The sequence below is a fragment of the Bos javanicus genome, chromosome 6 (assembly GCF_032452875.1).
Source record: "Bos javanicus breed banteng chromosome 6, ARS-OSU_banteng_1.0, whole genome shotgun sequence".
Lineage (NCBI taxonomy): Eukaryota > Metazoa > Chordata > Mammalia > Artiodactyla > Bovidae > Bos > Bos javanicus.
In genome coordinates, this window is record NC_083873.1 from 25982696 (window position 1) to 26000998 (window position 18303).

The 18303-nt window shown below is 38.5% G+C and overlaps 1 protein-coding gene across 4 annotated transcripts in view; it reads left to right on the plus strand.

Annotated features, from left to right (window-relative positions):
• Positions 1 to 1538: 1538 nt before the first annotated feature.
• EIF4E (eukaryotic translation initiation factor 4E) overlaps positions 1539 to 18303 on the plus strand; it is a 41568-nt gene continuing 24803 nt past the window's right edge. Inside the window, exons 1-2 of one of the 4 annotated variants that reach the window (XM_061419592.1) lie at positions 1539 to 2179; positions 2406 to 2452. In XM_061419592.1, coding sequence (XP_061275576.1) covers positions 2435 to 2452 — 18 coding nt within the window. In that variant the 5' untranslated portion in view covers positions 1539 to 2179; positions 2406 to 2434. Of the gene's footprint in view, positions 2180 to 2263; positions 2453 to 2968; positions 3133 to 18303 lie in introns of those variants that run through there. The other 3 variants (XM_061419591.1, XM_061419590.1, XM_061419593.1) reach the window with 3 other exon arrangements.

Sequence of the window (18303 nt, forward strand, 5' to 3'; positions counted from 1 at the left end):
TATGTATTAATTATATAACTCCAGTAAGTATAAAAGTATTTTAATACCATATCCCATAATAAATATCCTGTTATTACTCTTTAAGTACAAGCACAAAAATATACTTTTATGTGGATTAAAAGATAAAGTATAAAATTTCTGCTCTGTGTATTTCAGGTTGGTAAAACAAAACCACCATGTAGATACATAGATTAAAAACCTAATCACCAAGTCTTTGACATGGCAGAATCTGATGGTGATATTAGGCAAAGACATATGAATGTGCCATAAAACACATGCAACAAAGCTCATACAAAATAGAAATTAGCTGCAAAGAATAGGAGTATATACACATATATTGTAGAAGCACTAGGATGATTGACCAAAGTGAGGTGTGTTTTATCAAGAGAAAAGCTAATAAAATGGAAGCTATCATTACAACAAGTTTTTAAAACATCACTGGTTATCAATCCCACATGGGGACTAAAATCTCTTTAAATTTTAAATCTCTTTTGTTCTGTTATCTAGACAACTGGGAAAAGAATACATCTATACTATATAGTCAGAGCAGGTAACAGGATACTAATTTTAAACAACAGAAAGTAAGACTGAGATCGACTGTAATTACTTTGGATAGGCTAAAAGTAGATAGTCTCTGTAAATAGAAATCCATATTATCCATTTATTTTTTCAGAATTCTATTTTAAACCTACTAAAGCTAAACTGACTGGTCAGAAGCTTTCATTAATTGTCTCTGACATCCAGGTAAACCAAAGCATATGAACAGGCCATGGTTTTTGAGTTCTTATTACAGCCTCAATTATGTGTTAGTCAACTCAAGCAACCATTATGTACTCAATAATAGGTATGACACAGTTAAGAACATCAGCAACACTATAAGCAGGCAGGCACAGGCAACCTGCTTATACTTATTTTTCTGGTGTTAACATTCTTAAAAAGCATGGAAAGTAGAAACTTATGTCTTCCTCATTAAACCTTAGTGTAGCACTCTACTAGATATCTTTACCTCTGTTCATAACCGTGCAGAGTAACACTGTCTTGAGAAATGACAGCACAGTATCTTACATGGAAAGGAAATGTAGGATGCCATAGTGGGAATGAATTTCTAATTGCCAGTGATTATTGTGAATATAACAATATTTTCCTGAACATTAAAGTCTCTGTGGAGGGTAGCTACAGTTAAAAAAAGGGGGGGGGCGGAGCTTGTCTTGAAACTTTAAAATTGCATTGGTGTATATGATAATGTAACAAAGTACACAAAAGAAAAAAATTTTTAATTGTTTAAAAAAAAAAACATTAAGGGAAGCCGCTGATCCTTAGGAAGACACGAGGTTGCCTATAGTGAAGCATTTATAGAGTCCGATGCATCTACAAAACTGGTTACAATCACTAGCACAGCAAACCCTTGTGAGGTAAGTGTATTATTATCTGTGGTTCATAAATGAAAAAGCTGAGGCACTGACTAAGTCACTTGCCTAACGAGAATGAGTCAACGTCAAGAGTCATAGTTGACCTGGCCTAACGACTCCTGACGGTCAGTCCAGGGCTTAGTCAGCGGGGGCCGGAGTGGCTTCCCTGGCTGGCACCTGGACTTGGGCGGTTTCCGTTCACGTTAAAGCAGAACAGTGGAAGCGGGAGGACACAACTTGCAAATCATTTTTACTTCCACGCAAGATTTAACCCTGAAGTCTTAATTTCAGGAGTTGGAACAGGAAAAGCTGTCGGGTGCACTCCCCCTCCCCCAACCTGTGGCAAGTGGGTACTGTGGGCGGTTCCGCCACCCCCTTTCGCAGTGATGGCAATGAGTGACCACCAGTGTTAGCGGAGCCAAGGGACCGAGGAGGGCTGACTGCTCAAACAACTATTCTCCAACACCAACTCTTTTTAAAACTAAGAGAAAATGGTGAGAAGTCAAAAGAAAATTAAATAAACACACAGGCAACTCGTCCTAGGACCTCAATTAAGCAAATGAAGCCTTATTGAGCGTGCTGAGCCTTCGGTTCCCAACCTTCCGGGGAAGATGGGAGGACAGGGCGACAAACGGCACAGTAGGCATGCCTGGCAGTAAGTGCGACAGCATCTATCCAGGCGGAAGAGCAGAGGACTGAAAACCACCCTGCAGAACGCAAGTGTCCCCCGCGCCGAGAAGCGCGAACCGTACCCATCGACCACGTGACCGGTTCTTTTTTTTTTTTTTTTTAACTTCTTTGCCTAAAAGAAAAAAAAAAGGGGGGGGGGGGGGACGGGAGAGACTTCACTTCCCAGAAGCCTCTCGTTAAACACGCAGCCGCAGTCTTGCGCAGGCGCCGCCAGGGCCAAACGGACACGTCCGTCACGTGAACAGTAGCCGGCCAATCCGGTTTGAATCCCCTTTTTTTCCTCTCCCCACCCCCCCCCCCCTTCAGGAGCGGTTGTGCGATCAGATCGATCTAAGATGGCGACTGTGGAACCGGTGAGTATTGCCTTTGGCCCCCACCCCCACTGGTCCCCGCGCTCTGTCTCCCTTCGGACTGGGGGACCCCGCGGGACGGCGTTCCCGGCGCGCATGCTACCCCTTGCCGCCCCCTCCCCCTCTTCTTGGGCCTGACCTCCCCGCGGACAACTGGGGGCGCCCCGGAGGTTGGCCGCTACGGCGTGTGGAGCACACGTTCTGGTGGGGGCCCGAGAGCTCGGGGAGAGGAGTGGGGGAGGGGCGGCGCCTCCGGCGGAGCCTTAAGACCACGAGGATGGAGGGTGTTCGGGGCCCTGGGCTAGGGTTGTGAGAATTGTGTTTTCGGGATAGGAGGGCGCGGGGCCGGCTCCGAGCGGGCATCGGGATCCGCAGGGAGGGTGGGCGGCGAGCCGGCCAGGAATGAGATGGAGGAGGGCGCCCCGGGGCAGCCTTTCCCTCTCTCCCTCCCGAGCCTCTCTATAGCCCAGGGACTCGGGTGCGGCGCGCGTGCCGGGGTTCCTTAGATCGGTGGGCCGGGAGGCCGGTGGGCTCGCGTTGCCAGAGGGTGGGTTGGGCGGGAGTGGTGCCGCGGCACGCGCGTAGAAGCTTCGACCTCGCCGAGGGGAGCCGAGAGGGGCGAGCGCATGTTACTCCAGCGCGTCGGAGAGTTGCCGGGGTTGGCGGCAGGGGAGGCGAGAAAGGTTTGGGGTGGGGAGGGGAACCCCGTGCCGCGCGGTAAACCTCTGAGAGGAGGATGAAAGTGGGGGGGGTGGTTAGAAGGGGGACCACATTGTCCTCGCCCCTCCGTGCTCGAGACCGGGCTGTCATGGAGGAGGGAAGGGGGAGGAGCGAGGCCTACGGAGAGCTGCTGCCGGTCTGGTTGCCGGCCGGACCAGCTGCATTTCACACGCGCCTGTCTTCATTCATTCATCCTTCCGCGCTGTGCGCACGCCTCAGAGAATGCGTCTGGGTCTAGATCCGTCTGTTCTACCGAGTCTTTATCGTCTGGAAGATTTCACAGACGCAGTTTATTGGAAATAGAAACTTAACTTTTCGAGTTCATTTTCCATTTGATTTTATCCGTTCTACTGGCTTCCCTCCCAATTTAGGTACCATCTTAGACTTCTCTGAAGCAAGTCGATCCCAGAGCACAAAGTTGATTGTTACCGCTCAAAGGAGAGAGTATCTTTGTCATAGTTTGGTTTTGCCTGCACTGGCTCACTGAAACTTCTAGGCCTATGTTGCCGTTTTAGGAATGTCGCATCTAAGTGATAATTTAGAGGCGTAATACATTCACCAGAAAACCTTTGATACTCTGGAACCAATTCCAGACCTTCGTTGCCAGATGTTTTCGTGTATCTTTAATGGTAGTTTGTGATTTTGATAATGGCTTCCCAATTTGCTTTGACTCTTTAAAGATTTCTATAACTACTTTGAAAACTAGGTATAGAAAGGTCTGTAGAATACACAAATGCTTATTTTTCATTACATTGATGTAAACTATCCTTAGCTTCCTGCCAGAGTTAAAGGCAGAAAGCTTGGTTATTTCTTCTTTTATTGGTACCAGTATGTGTTTATTTTCCTGGAAATTAGATTGATTACAGAACTCTCTTTAAGTTGCTGATACAATTAACTGATTTTTAGAACATTGATGTTAAATAGCTAAACGATAAATGTGTAAACTTTAACTTAAAACCCTTTAATGGGTTCTGGTATTACTTACAACTGATCAACTCTCTTGCCCTCTGTACTAGCATCAGTTAAAAGCATTACAGCTGGTAATAAGGGCAAGGCTAAACCCTCTAAACAAAACAATAATGTATTCTCTGAAGTTTCAGTAACATTTAGGTCCTTTGGGTTTTGCAAAGCTATGCTGTTTTGTTTCAAAAGCAGGGAGCAAAACCACAAAGTGTTGAAGGAGTGTTTTAGTTTTTAGTGTTTATTTATAGCCCCTGATATGTTTAGGAGTTTGTACCAGGTGCTCTTGAAGATACAAATTATACAAAATGGGATTTTATACCTTGTTCAGTGTAAACTTTTAGAAGCTTAATTTCTAATGATCCTGGTCAGTGATACAGTATAGTATTCCTTCTAGTTGCTGACCCTTGGGAGATTTGAATACTGCATTTAAATTTGGGGAGTAGGGAACCTAAAAATCTGGTTTGTGAAAGTCGAAAGCCAGATTGAAACTATGGTAGTTTGAGGATGCTTGTAAAATACTTTAAAGAGTTCATTTTTAGTGTAAAAAATGCGATTTTTTTTTTAATGTACCCTTGTCCACAGATTAGTCATTTAGAATTCTTTTTCGCAATTTTAAGTAGTCGGATTTTTTTTTTTTAAGCAGCTGATTAGTATTTGTTGCAATTGAAGTATCCCTGTAAAGCCTACAAAAAAGTGTGTTTATTCATTGCTATTTCAGTTAGCTTGTGAGTTTCCTTATTCCTTTTTTGCTGGGCATAATCATAAGCACCTAAAGAGTCATAAGTTTTTCCTGCTTGTCCCACCTTGGTAAGCATTCAGGGAATTTTTGTCTCTGAAATAATGTAAAATATCAGTCACTGTCAATTTGATATTATGTGATTATCAAGCATGTGCGTGTGAGATCAGTTAAATTAAGATGTGTCTTAGACGGAATCTAAAAAACATGATAAAAATGAACTTACTTTAAAAACAAGAATGGACTCGCAGACACAGAATTCTAACAAATTTATGGTTACCAAAGGGGAAAGGGAGGAGGAAGGGATAAATTAGGAATTTGGGATTAACAGAAACCCATGATATATAAAACAGAGCACAGGGACCTGCTTTATAACGCAGGGAAAACTATATTTGGTACCTTATAATAACTATAATGAAAAAGAAGGTTAATATATATGTGTGTGTGTGTATTTAAAACTTTGCCAGTATACCTCAAATTAGCACAACTTTGTAAATCAATGATACTTAAAAAAACACCCAGGACAGAACACATGGACACACAAAAGGATACTGAATGATACTAAATTTGTTAAGAAGGTTGATAGGCAAATTGGAACCATTTATCTTAACAGGTACTGTGGGAAAATTTTGAACAATACTCTCCTGTTACTCTTGGCATTTGAATTGTGGCCAGTTCAGAATTAGAGCTTGTGAGTAGATCAAAGTTAGACGTAATATCAGTTGATAAAAATGGCAGGCCATCTTGCCTCCATTGGGACATTGTTTTGGTAGCTTTTATCTTCATTCTGTTTTCTTCATTATTGGGTTGTTTTTTGACTTGTAATTCTTTTAAAGATAAGAGATTTTTATTTCTTTAGTTAAACTGAAGGTATGTAATTTTACTTGCTTTTACATTGTGTTTTTTCAATTTTTTTAACATAGGTTGAATCCACTTGGACAGTCAGCTAATCTAATGTTTCCTTTTTTATCCCTTAGAAACATGTTTTGCAGAGAGTTTATAAAAAGTAAATCTTAAATTCATGTGACAAATATGTTATATAATGCGATGTTTTTTGCTAAACAAAGACTATTGACAAGCAGATCTTGCATATTAATACGTGTGTTTTTGCTTTAAGAAAACATAGTGTTATCAGAGTTCATTCATCAGCCAAAGAAATTTGGTTCTAGTGTTTATATTTTACATTTTACTTTTTTACTCTGAATTAATATTATGCCTAATTATTTGACTTAGAGAAGTCCAGCTTAGAAACATAGTTTGTACTCCAGAGTTTCAGAGAATAAAATATTTAATGAATTATGTAACCATAATCCAGTTTGGATAGAAAATTCTACACAAAAATTTTTTTAAGTATCCTATTTAATTTATATAAGATTAAGAATATAGAAGTACCTGCAGTCCTGGATGTAACAAGGAACCTGTGAAGTAGTAGTTATAGCAGTGGTAATTTCTTCCTTTCCTTCTCTGCTTCTATTAGAAATTTTCTTGCTGTTTTGGAGTTGCTCCATCTTTGTCATAGAGAATTTTTTGAGAAGTGGAAATGAGCCTGAATTACAGTCTAATTTTAATATCTGTGTGACCTTGAAATTTCTAAGGCTAGCTGAAAAATGGGAATAAGATACAGTGATTTTGATTTTCAAATACAATATTCAGAGATGACAATTCGTCAGTTACGAAGAACTAGATAAAGTTAATATTCCATTGATGTGCTGCATGCAGGTGCATTCATGCATGGGTATGCTTACCTTTTCCTCTCTTTGCTAGGAGATTCACATAACTGACTTTATTTTTATCTTTTCTTTGCCATTATTCAGAAATACAAAACTTATTACCCGTAACTGATACTCTTCTCTTTACAGTAAAAATCAGTAGTGTTCTCTTTAAAAGTTCCTATATGTGTCTAGAGAAAAAAGATGACTTTTGTCTCTTAAGTACTATGTAGTCATTTCTAGTCTCTTACTTGTAGAACCTGAGAATGTGATCAGAAAAATAAGATTTTTTTTCCCCAGTTGGAACTTTTGATACATTTTCATAGAAACAATGGGAAGCTGTAGTTTTTGCGCACTGTGTTCACTAAGAGTCTGGAATTATAACAGATCTAACCAGCTTTGCATTTCCTGGGCTACAGATTTAAAGTTCTAAGCAACTGACTTAATAGAAATGTTCTTTTAAATAATAGTCTGTAATAGTGAATTTTAACTTAAGCAGTCTTTATAGCTTAATAGTTAACACAGCACTTACTGTATGTCAGGCATCTTACTAAGTGCTTTACATGTATTCATTGAATTTTTTAGCAGCCTTATGAGGTAGGTATTATTCTTATTTCACAGATAAGGAAACCAAGGCACAGAGAGATGAAGTAACTTTGTGTGACTAACTTCCCCAAGATTGCACAGCTAATAAGTGGTGGGGTGGAGTTCAAACTAAGGCAGCCAAGTTCCAGAGTGTGTTAAACATGACACTGTCTTTCCAACAGGCATGTAATGCGTGTTCCTTGTGTGACTTGGAAAGATTAATTTGATAAACTTAATAGATATTTTGCTACAGCTCTAAAAGAAAATATGTGGACTTTTTTAGTTTCTGTTGTACTACAGTGTTTGCTGATATCCAAAGTATAGAATCTTAAGGAAATAGCAAAGTGTCCAAAGTCTGAGGACTAAACAAGTTAGTTATACTGTTCATTCTTCAGTAAATGGTCTAGGACTTTGTGGGTTGATTTCTAAAGAAAGTGAATGATCTCTTCCCTTCTCCCCCTTCTCATTTGATTTCTGGACCTTGTCAATTCAAATGATTTGACAGGTAAAATATTTTGCTAGTTGAAACAGTATAGTAAAATTTTTTAAAAATTTGCAAATATGAAATCTGTTCTCAGCTACCTTTGTACTTTAGTAATTTTGGTGAAAGGTCTGCCATTTGAAAAAGTTTCAGTTATAATATGTCACTCATCTTAAAAGCTGAATTATTTGGCGGAGGTGGTAATATGACTAAGATTTCTCTGAGTAATCTTTGCAGCAAATTCTTTGCAGTAATCTATAAAGCTAAAATTTCTTTAGTTATGTATTTTAAACTTGTTACTGTAAAATGCTGTGCTTATTATGACAGTCAATAAGAATTTAGTATTTATGTGAACTAAATTGTTATAAAAAATTCTTATGGGGTTTTCCATGGGTCATCTTAGGATAACAGTTTATGTAACCACAAAGTCTGATAACTTAAAGTATTAACTAAGGCAAGAAATACTTCAGTAAAGAGAAAATACACATCTTTTTCTTGTAGTTTTAAAAAAATTTTAATGTTGTGGGATAAATACTTTTTATTGGTGAGACATTCACATTTCAAGTAACTAAAAAAAAAATTTCTGCCAGGGTCACTGAGTTCCTAAGTGAGAGTGCTGGAACTCAAACCCAGGTTCTGTCTACAGGCTTTATTACTACACTTAGAAAAACTAAAATTCAACCAATACTCAGAAGTCCAACTCTTTACCTTTAAGAAAAACTCTTACCTTAAGGATAGAATGACTCATAGTTTGCACACAAACATAAAATCAAATCTGAAAGGATGTATGGGTGGTGGCATGATGGGATTATGAGTGATACAATTTATTTTTTTGTTTTGAACTTGTACAACTTGTATTCTCAAACAGTATTAGTAAAATCACGCTTGGATCTTAATTTTTAATGTTATTTTAGGTTTTTTAATTACTTTTTCCTTAAAGGTGATGGATCCTTTTACCAGTCTGCTGGAGCCTGTGACCTCATTATCAGAATACTGTTTTTAAATGCATTAAATAAAATATTAATACTTAGGATTACAAAGGAAAATAATTGAAGTACAGTAAGGATTAAAACAGTTAACATGAAACATTAAGGATGCTGCCTGGCACAGGCCAAGTCCTATCTTACTGGTGTGAGATATCTCCTGTTCTTTCCAACCACCTAGTTCTCTCCAAAGCATTCAGATGTTAATTGGCTTTTTTGAGGATTCTTCTGAAAAAATGCTGTCCAGGAGAACTTTCTGTGAGGATCAAAAGTTCTGTATTTGTGCTTCTAATACAGTAGCCACTAGCTGCACTGTTGAGCCCTTGAAATAAAACTAATCCAACAAAGAAATGATTTTTAAACTTTAAATGTAATTTTTAATTACTTGTAATTTAATTCCATATGTAGTAAATGGATACTGAATTGGACAGTGGCTCTAGAATCTAGATATATCCTGGTATATACAAACACATATTGTGTTACAACTTTGTAAGGAATAACTGGATACAACAAATGCCAGTTTCGTTGGGCAAGTTATTGTTTAATTTTATTCTAGGAAGACATCTTTCTAATTTTTTTCTATATTCAACTTGCAAAGATAATTATTTGGTCTTGACAAAATTGTCATATGACCTTGTTTTGCTGTTTAAGAAAATGTGTGTGTGAATAGCCAGTTGTTGTTTACATTGTCCACAAATCAATTTTTGTACAAAAGAGTATACAATGAGGTTTGCTCAGGCTGTTCCTATCCAGATGGATCACTTCTAGGGGCAACCAGCATGGTCAGTTCTTATCTTTCTGTGGAGATTTGTATATTCAGTGTCCCTCCCACCCTCAGCACGGATTTCCATCCAAGGATTCAGTCAACTGGTCAAATTTTGGAGGGCTCTCTCTGCTGTGCCATTTTATTTAAGGGACTTGAACATCTGTAGATTTTGGTATCTTAGGGGGTCCTGGAACCAATCTGCCACAGATACTGAAGGAGATATATATATATACACACACACTATATTATATGTATACACAAGCAAATGTGATATTGGAAATGTGGGGCTCCACTTATGTATGGATTTTTTAATTTCACTAAATGCATTCTGTGATACTACATGATCTGCAGTTGTTTGAGTCCGCAAATGCCAGGTTTTGGATGAGAAGGGCTGACTGTAAAGTTGTGTGTGGATTTTTGACTGTATAGGGTCGGTACCCCTAACCTCTACATTGTTGAAGGATCAACTGTATATCCTTTACAAAAAATAAGTGGTAGCCAACTCCATACACTATTTTGGCCTCTTGTGTTTTTAACTTATTATGTCTTTTAGAGCATTTCATATCAACAATCAAGTTTTCATTTTTTTTTTCTGATGATATATATTACATGGGTTGATCTTAAAACATATTATTTATATATTGATGAACACTTCCTGGGGTCCAATTAAGGCATATCAGTATATCAAAGTGTATAATCCTGAATTGATTATAAGAGGGAATGTGATTGTTAATCTGGGGATGAATTATAGTACCATTTGTGTTTATTGGTTTGGCTGTGTTATCCATACCTAAATTTAAAGAAAGATCGGGGAAGTGAAGTGAAGTCGCTTAGTCGTGTCTGACTCTTTTCGACCCCATGGACTGTAACCTACCACACTGCTCCGTCCATGGGATTTTCCAGGAAAGAGTACTGGAGTGGGTTGCTATTTCCTTCTCCAGAGGATCTTCCCAACCCAGGGATTGAACCTGGGTCTCCTGCATTGTAGGCAGATGCTTTACCATCGTGAGCCACCAGGGTTAACTACTGTGATTATTTGAGAAAGGCAATAGAAAATTCAAAGGTGTAGAAGATTGTTAGTTATGCCCCCTAAAGAATCATACCTCCCTGTATCCATGTAGCCATACTTTTGAGTAGTCTACAGCTCCCCTCCTGTCATACACACACATCCTTTACCTCCTACCCTACTTCACATCCCCAGTTTAGCCAGGTAACTTACTTTGGAATTCCAACCATTTGCTAGTTAAGTGCTATGATGAATAACTCTTACCTGTATTCTATACATGAGGTGGTATATCTGTAGGGTGAATGTTTTGTCAACAAATTGAAAATTTAAAAACTCCTCTGATAAAGCACTTTTGTTACTGTAGTTGGCTATCAGGCTACAATTTTTTTCTTTTTAGAATTCCTTTCTAACTGAGATATTTATATGTAGAAAAAATATACATGTGTCTGTAAGTTTTAGAGTAATAAACTGAAGACCCGTCATGTAAGACATCATCAGTGCTTCAGCTTTTTACTCCATGGTCACATTTTCATTTCTTTGCCTCCTTACCTATTCACTATCCTGACTTTCATGTTAATCATTTCCTTGATTTTTTTGAACAGTCTAATTATCTTTAGAGTTTAATATCCAGTCTGTGTATCTTTCAGCTGTTTTAATTTTGAAAAACTAAAAACTTAGATGATGTATAAGGAAAGCGCAGTATTGCTACTGTAGTTGAACACACCTTCTGGGTTAATAGCTTGGTTTCAACTTCCTGAAATTTCTACTAGAGCTCCTCTTGGGAAAACCAATGGGTAAGATTATGTTCTGGGAAACACAGGACTCTATGGTTACCTGGTGGGGCTGTGAAATGGGCCAGGCAGAGAACCTTCAGTTAAGAAAGAAGTCTCTTGGAATGAGTTGTTCTGTATTTAAGAATAGGTTAACTTTGGTGTCAAATTCCTAGCTGTTCCAGGGAGTAGGGCACAAAAGAGGGGGAAAGGAGCTTTGTTAGCCTATGTTTAAGTTAAGTGTATATAAACACCCAGGCCAGACACATGTCAATCTGTTTTTTAATAGAAGGTAGCATAGTAAGCCCTTTGGTCATAACAGATGCAAAATGAATGTAGCCTGAATCGCACTGCTCCAGTCTAGACTGTTGTTCTCTATATCTGGTGCACACCTGTCTTGCTTGGATCCCTCTTGACTATGTTCCTGATTTGTTCTCGTGACTTCTGTGTTGCACCCCTCTGTTTGCTGTATCTCTTTTCTTCCTCTGATTATGGTTGGTTCTTTCACTATGGTGGATCACATCTTCCAGAAAATTTTTGAGAAAAGGTGCATGAGAAAGATTTTTGACACCATGCGTATTGAACATGTAGTTTGGCTGGGTGTAGTCTTTTGTTCAGAATTTTTAAGTCCCATGGTCATTTTCTCTCATAATTGTTAATTCAGGAATTATTCTGATGACTTTTTTTTTTTAACGTGACTAGTTCGCTTTCCATTCCCCAGAAATTTGTCGAGTTTCCTTGTCCCCATTTCACAGTGACATACTTTAGTATGAATATTATCTGTTGTGCTGGGTACTCATTGAACTTTTTAAATATAGTAACTCTTATCCATATATAGCAAACATATCCATCTCTTCTGAGAGATCTATTGGTGATTTCCCTATCCGTTTTTCTCTTTGAAACAGTTAATTATATATTGGAGTCACTAGTTCACTGAGTCGTTCATGTCTGCATGCTCTGACATGCTCTTGTGTGCTCTCTAAATTAAATATAAATTTTGCTCTCGTTTCCCATCTCTTTTTTGTTTTGTTTTCTGTGTGTGCTAAGTTGCTTCAGTTGTGTCCAACTCTTTGTGACCCCATGTACTGTAGCCTGCGAGGTTCCTCTGTCCATGGGATTCTCCAGGCAAGAATACTGGAGTGGGTTGCCATTTCCTTCTCCAGGGCATCTTCCCGACCCAAGAATCAAACCTCAGTCTCCTGCATCGCATGTGGATTCTTTACCATCTGAGCCACCAGGGAAGCCCTGAAACGGAAGTAGAGGCATAAAACATAAGAGACTCTAATCCTTACTCATAATATAAGTGAAATCTGAATTAAAACTACACTGAGATACCGCTTCCCTGATGGCTCAGAGGTTAAAGCGTCTGCCTGGAATGTGGGAGACCTGCGTTCAATCCCTGAGTTGTGAAGATCCCCTGGAGAAGGAAATGGCAACCCACTCCAGTACTCTTGCCTGGAGAATCCCATGGAAGGAGGAGCCTGGTAGGCTACAGTCTATGGGGTCGCAAAGAGTCAGACACGACTGAGCGATTTCACTTTCTGAAATACAATTTTTATTGTACCCATATATCCAGTCTGGTGATAGTGGGTTGCCATGCCTCTCCTCCAAGGGATCTTCCCAATCCAGCAATTGAAACTGCATCTGTTGTGTCTCCTGCATTGGCAGGCAGGTTCTTTACCACTTCAAACCTTTTCTGTCTCATAATTTAAATTTCCAGATGTTCTCTGTCTCTCTGATCTTCTGAATGCTCATTTTCATAGCTTCCTGGAATAATTGTATGCTTTTGAATTGAATAACTTTTGGAGGACGTATATAGGTACATATTTTTAAAGGCATGATCTATCCCTGACTATTTTCTCCGAGTTGCTTTTTTTCTTTTTATTCTTGAACTCATGGCAGCAGTCCTGGGGACCTGGAGTGGTTGGGTGGGGCTGGGGATGGAGCTGCTGCTACTGCTAAGTCGCTTCAGTTGTGTCCGACTCTGTGCGACCCCACAGACGGCAGCCCACCAGGCTCTCCGTCCCTGGGATTCTCCAGGCAAGAACACTGGAGTGGGTTGCCATTTCCTTCTATAATGCATGAAAGTGAAAAGTGAAAGTGAAGTCGCTCAGTCGTGTCCGACTCCTAGCGACCCCATGGACTGCAGCCTACCAGGCCCCTCTGTCCACGGGATTTTCCAGTCAAGAGTACTGGAGTGGGTTGCCATTGCCTTCTCCAGTGGGGATGGAGAGACCTAGTTATTTCCGAAACAGCTTTCACTGGATTCTTTTTATTTATTTATTTTTGGCTATGCTGGGTCTTTGTTGCTGCACATGGGCTTTCTCTAGTTGTGATAAGTGGGGGCTGCTCCTTGTTGTGGGGTGCAGGCTACTCATTGAGATGACTTCTCTTGTGGAGCACAGGCTCTAGGCCCATATGCTTCAGTAGTTGGGGTACAGTTGCCACGCGGCATGTGGGATCTCCCCGGACCAGGGATTGAACTGGTGTTCATTTGTTGCAAGGCAGATTCTTAACCATTGGACCACCAGAGAAGCCCTCTCCAAATTCTTTTTAATTTACTCCCTTCACTCCAAGTTATAAAGGTGCTGCCAGGAGACTTTAAGGTGTATATTGATAGTTACCACTTGTCCATCTACATTCCACTTTTCTTTCTTTTTTTTTTCTCCTGCTCTCCCCATGATTGTGGACCTTCTTTTTTTTTTTTTTAATTCACTGTAGTTTTAGTGCAATTTTGACTGGGAACAAAATTAGAATCGTTTATTTATGCAAACATTTAAGTGCCTATCATGTGCCATGCACTCTTGAGTGCTTAACCCAGCTCTCCCTTAACCTACGAGATACTGGATTACTGAATAGAAGAGAAATAAAGAACTAATACTTACTGTGACATTTAAAAAGTAACGTTGCATTCTGATTATAGAATATAATGTTAACAATTTTTCTATATAAGTAGGCCAAAAATGCCAGGAATAATAACAAACCTAGGAAGTTCTTTGCAGCAATCATATGCTCAAATACCAGAGTCTTTAAGTGCCTAGAAATTATAAATCCTAACAGTTTGCAGGATTCATAAATCAAGTGAGAAATACAGTAGAGGACTTTAATAAGTGAAGAATCATAATTTGCTTTTCAAAGAGTTACTGTTGGAAAGATGTTTTTTTCCTAAAGTTGATGTGTACATTCCGTATAAACTGAATCAAAATATTTGCTAGTGCAGTGGAAGCTACACTTGATGTTGGGGTTCACAAGCTGGCCTTAGGGCTGCTTTTTTGTGTGGCCTGCTAAGAATGGTTTTTATTTCACAAGATTGTAAAACAAAACAATGAATAAGTGATCAGATTCCCAGCCTAAAATATTTATTCTCTGGCCATTTAAAGAAAAAGTTTGTAAGTTTATTTGAAAGAATAAACAAATGAAAATGGCAGTAAGTTTTTGAAAAGGAGGAGAAAAGGGGAAAGAAGAATGTCCCCTGCAAGGAGAAAAAAAACATTCAACAAAGGTACTTTTAAGAATGTGATGTTGGTGCAAGTGGGGACTGACATTTCTGGAGCAGACTGAGCAGTCCAGAAGTAGACACTATATATATTTGGGCTTCAATATTAATTTTGTCATAATAAATTTGGAACATTTAGATATGTATGAAGAAAAAATCATCTGCAATCCTAACAATGTGTTTTCTGGTTTACTTGTTTGTGGACTCTTCCTCCCGCCCCGCCCACCATGTCTCCCTTTGTGCCTTTTCCTATTCCTTTGACTTTTTTTAGAGCAATTTTAAGTTCACTACAAAATTGAAAGGAATGTCCAAAGGGTTCTGACATACATCCTGCCCCAACATGCACAGTCTCCCGTGCAATCAACATTCCACACCAGAATGGTACGTTTGTTAACACTGGATGAACCTACATTGACACATCATTAGTACCTGAAGACTGTAGTTGACATCAGGATTCACTCTTATTGTTGCACATTCTGTAGGTTTGGACACTTGACATAACCCATTTACCATTATAGTTTCATACAAATTGTTTCACTGCCTAAAAGTCTTCTGTTTATCCCTCCCTCCTCCACAACCCTTAGCAACTACAAATCTTTTTACTATCCTTTGTCTTTCCCAGAAATATGATTGTTATCATATAGTTGTTAAACTGTACGTACCCTTTAAGGATCCTTTCACTTAGTAGTATGCATTTAAGATTCCTCCATGTCTTTTCACAGCTTGATAGCTTATTTTCTTATTGTAGAATAATATTCTATTGTCTGGAGGTATCACAATATATTTAGGACTTGTTAAATTAAAAAAGTGGCTCCCAGCCCCCTAAAAGTAAAATTCTCTGTTTATTCAGTCCTGAAATCTTTTTCCGCATTTATGTTAGCATTTTAAAATGATTTTTCGAAACTAGTTCATATATCATAAACACTGATTTATCTGTTACCTTTGGTTGTATCTTTTTTGACTCTACTTTTGCTTACTAATGTAAAATATATAAAGCTCCTATTATCCTGAGAGTTCCTTTGAATAAATACAGAATTTAAAGTATAACTGGGTTAAAGATTATAGATGTTTTTATATTTGGAAGTTTGGGTAGTTCATTAAGTGAAAGGATATAACCAAACTCTCTAAACCTGGGGACATTTGAAACAGTGACTGCAGTACCTCGTTTTTTAATTTTTAAAGAAATACAGGTTGACTTCTTTGGAAAGATGATTCAGATACTCAGAGAATAAAAGGATAAATGTAATATTCTTATTAAAACCATAGTTTTAGTAAGAAATTTTAACGTTGAAATTTAAAATTTTAACATTTAGCATTCAGTTCAGTCGCTCAGTCGAGTCCGACTCTTTGCGACCCCATGGACTGCAGCACCCCAGGCCTCCCTGTCCATCACCAACTCCTGGAGTTTACACAAAGCTATACCCCCTTGCTATTTAGCATTATAGAACTTAAAATTAACGCATGGAATTTAAAAAGAATTCAACTGCTTGTTTAACTGTGACATGTTAAAATTGATTATTTAAACTAACAGTTAATCAGTATTGTTACATTTGAGTAATGCTTTTCAAATTAAAAGAAATAAACTTTAAAAAAAATCTTTTTACTTATTTTTTGCTGTGCTGGATCTTCATTGCTGTGTGCGGGCTTTCTCTAGTTGCAGCTTGTGAGGGCTCCTTTCTAGTTGGCAGTGCTCAGGCTTTCCCTTGCAGTGGCTCCTCTTATTCTAGGGCGTGCATACTCGGGCTCAGTAGCTGTAGCTCATGGTCTCTAGAGCATGGGCTCTCAGTACTTGTGGCACATGGGCTTAGTTGCCCCATGAGATTTGAAATCTCCCCAGACTAGAGATAGAACCTGTGTCTACTGTCTTGGCAGGTGGATCCCCAGGGATGTCCATGAATAAAGTTTAAAAGAAGCAGCAGTTAAATTCTTTACACTGTTTGCCTTTCAAATTATAATTATAAAACTTTAAAGAATGAATGAAATATAAATTATTACATTACTGGAACCAATATAATTTTGTGCAGTGTAGGTGCTTGTCCTAACATTTTAATATTACTGATTTATTTGAAACACTAATTTTTACTTTTATATAATGTTCAGCTTACATAAATTTCTCCATAGCTATTTTTAAATTAGTCTTGAATTGGAAGATTGGTATTGACATATACACTACTATGTATAAACTAGGTAACTAGTGAGAAACTACTGGATAGCACAGGAAATTCACTGCTCTTTGACAACTTGATTGGGAAGGAAATCCGAAAGAGAGAGGATATATATGTATATGTGTAGCTGATTCTGCTTATATTATACATATATCCCTTCTTTTTTAGACAGATTTTATTTTCTTGGGCTCCAAAATCACTGTGGATGGTGACTGCAGCCATAAAATTAAAAAGATGCTTGCTGTTGGAAGGAAAGCTATAACAAACCTCTAGAGAGCATGTTAAAAAGCAAAGACACCACTTTGCTTTCAGATTCGTATAGTCAAAGCCATGGTTTTCCCAGTAGTCGTGTATGGATATGAGACTTGGATCATAGTGAAGGCTGAAAGTGAAAGTCGCTCAGTCACGTCCAACTCTTTGTGACAGTCATGGAATTCTCCAGGCCAGAATACTAGGGTGGATAGAGCTTCTCCAGGAGAGCTTCCCAACCCAGGGATTGAACCCAGGTCTCCCGCGTTGCAGGCAGGTTACCAGCTGAGCTTCCAGGGAAGCCCTGAAGGCTGAATGCTGAAGAATTGATGCTTTTGAATTGTGCTGGAGAAGACTCTTGAGAGTCCTTTGGACTGCAAGGAGATCAAACCAGTCAATCCTAAAAGAAATCAACCCTGAATATTTATTGGAAGGACTGATGCTGAACTTCAATACTGAGGCCACCTGATGTAAAGAGCTGACTCATTTGGAAAAGATCCTGATGCTACGAAAGATTGAAGGCAAAAGAAGAGAGAGACAAAGAATGAGATGGTTAGATGGCATCACTGACTCAATAGACATGAGTTTGAACAAACTCAAGGAGATCGTGAAGGACAAGGAAGCCTGGCATGCTGCAGTTCATGGGGTTGCAAAAAATCAGACATGACTTAGCGACTGAATAACGCAACTATAGTTGATTCACTTTGGTTTACAGCAGAACATTGTTTTATATTCCAATAAAAACTAAAAAGAATATTTGAGTCTTCTGGTTGCCTTTGGTTTAAGTAGCATTAACATTTAAATTTTATTATTAACCTTATTCTAGATCATACATGTTTGTTATTTCTTTAGTCTCTACCACACTTTCTGAATTGGTAGACTTGTCCAAGATGTGCAGAATAATTTCGTTGACAAATATTAATGCTATTTTAAAAATTAGTTTATTTTAAATGGCTACAAGTCTTTCTAGTTTTAAAAATTAGGTTCTAGAAGATCAGAAATTCAAGTAGGACCTATAGGAATTATTTTATGTTAGTAAAATGTCATTAGATGTAGCTTGCTGACTATCCAAAAATACTTATTTTTTAGTTATAGTGCAGCAAATTAAACTCAAAAATCTAGTGCTAGTCTTCAATTTTAGATAGTTATTATAACTTAAATTGAACAGTTATTAAATTTTGCAGTAATTTTGGGACACAGTACAGTTTGTGCAGATGGTCACAGT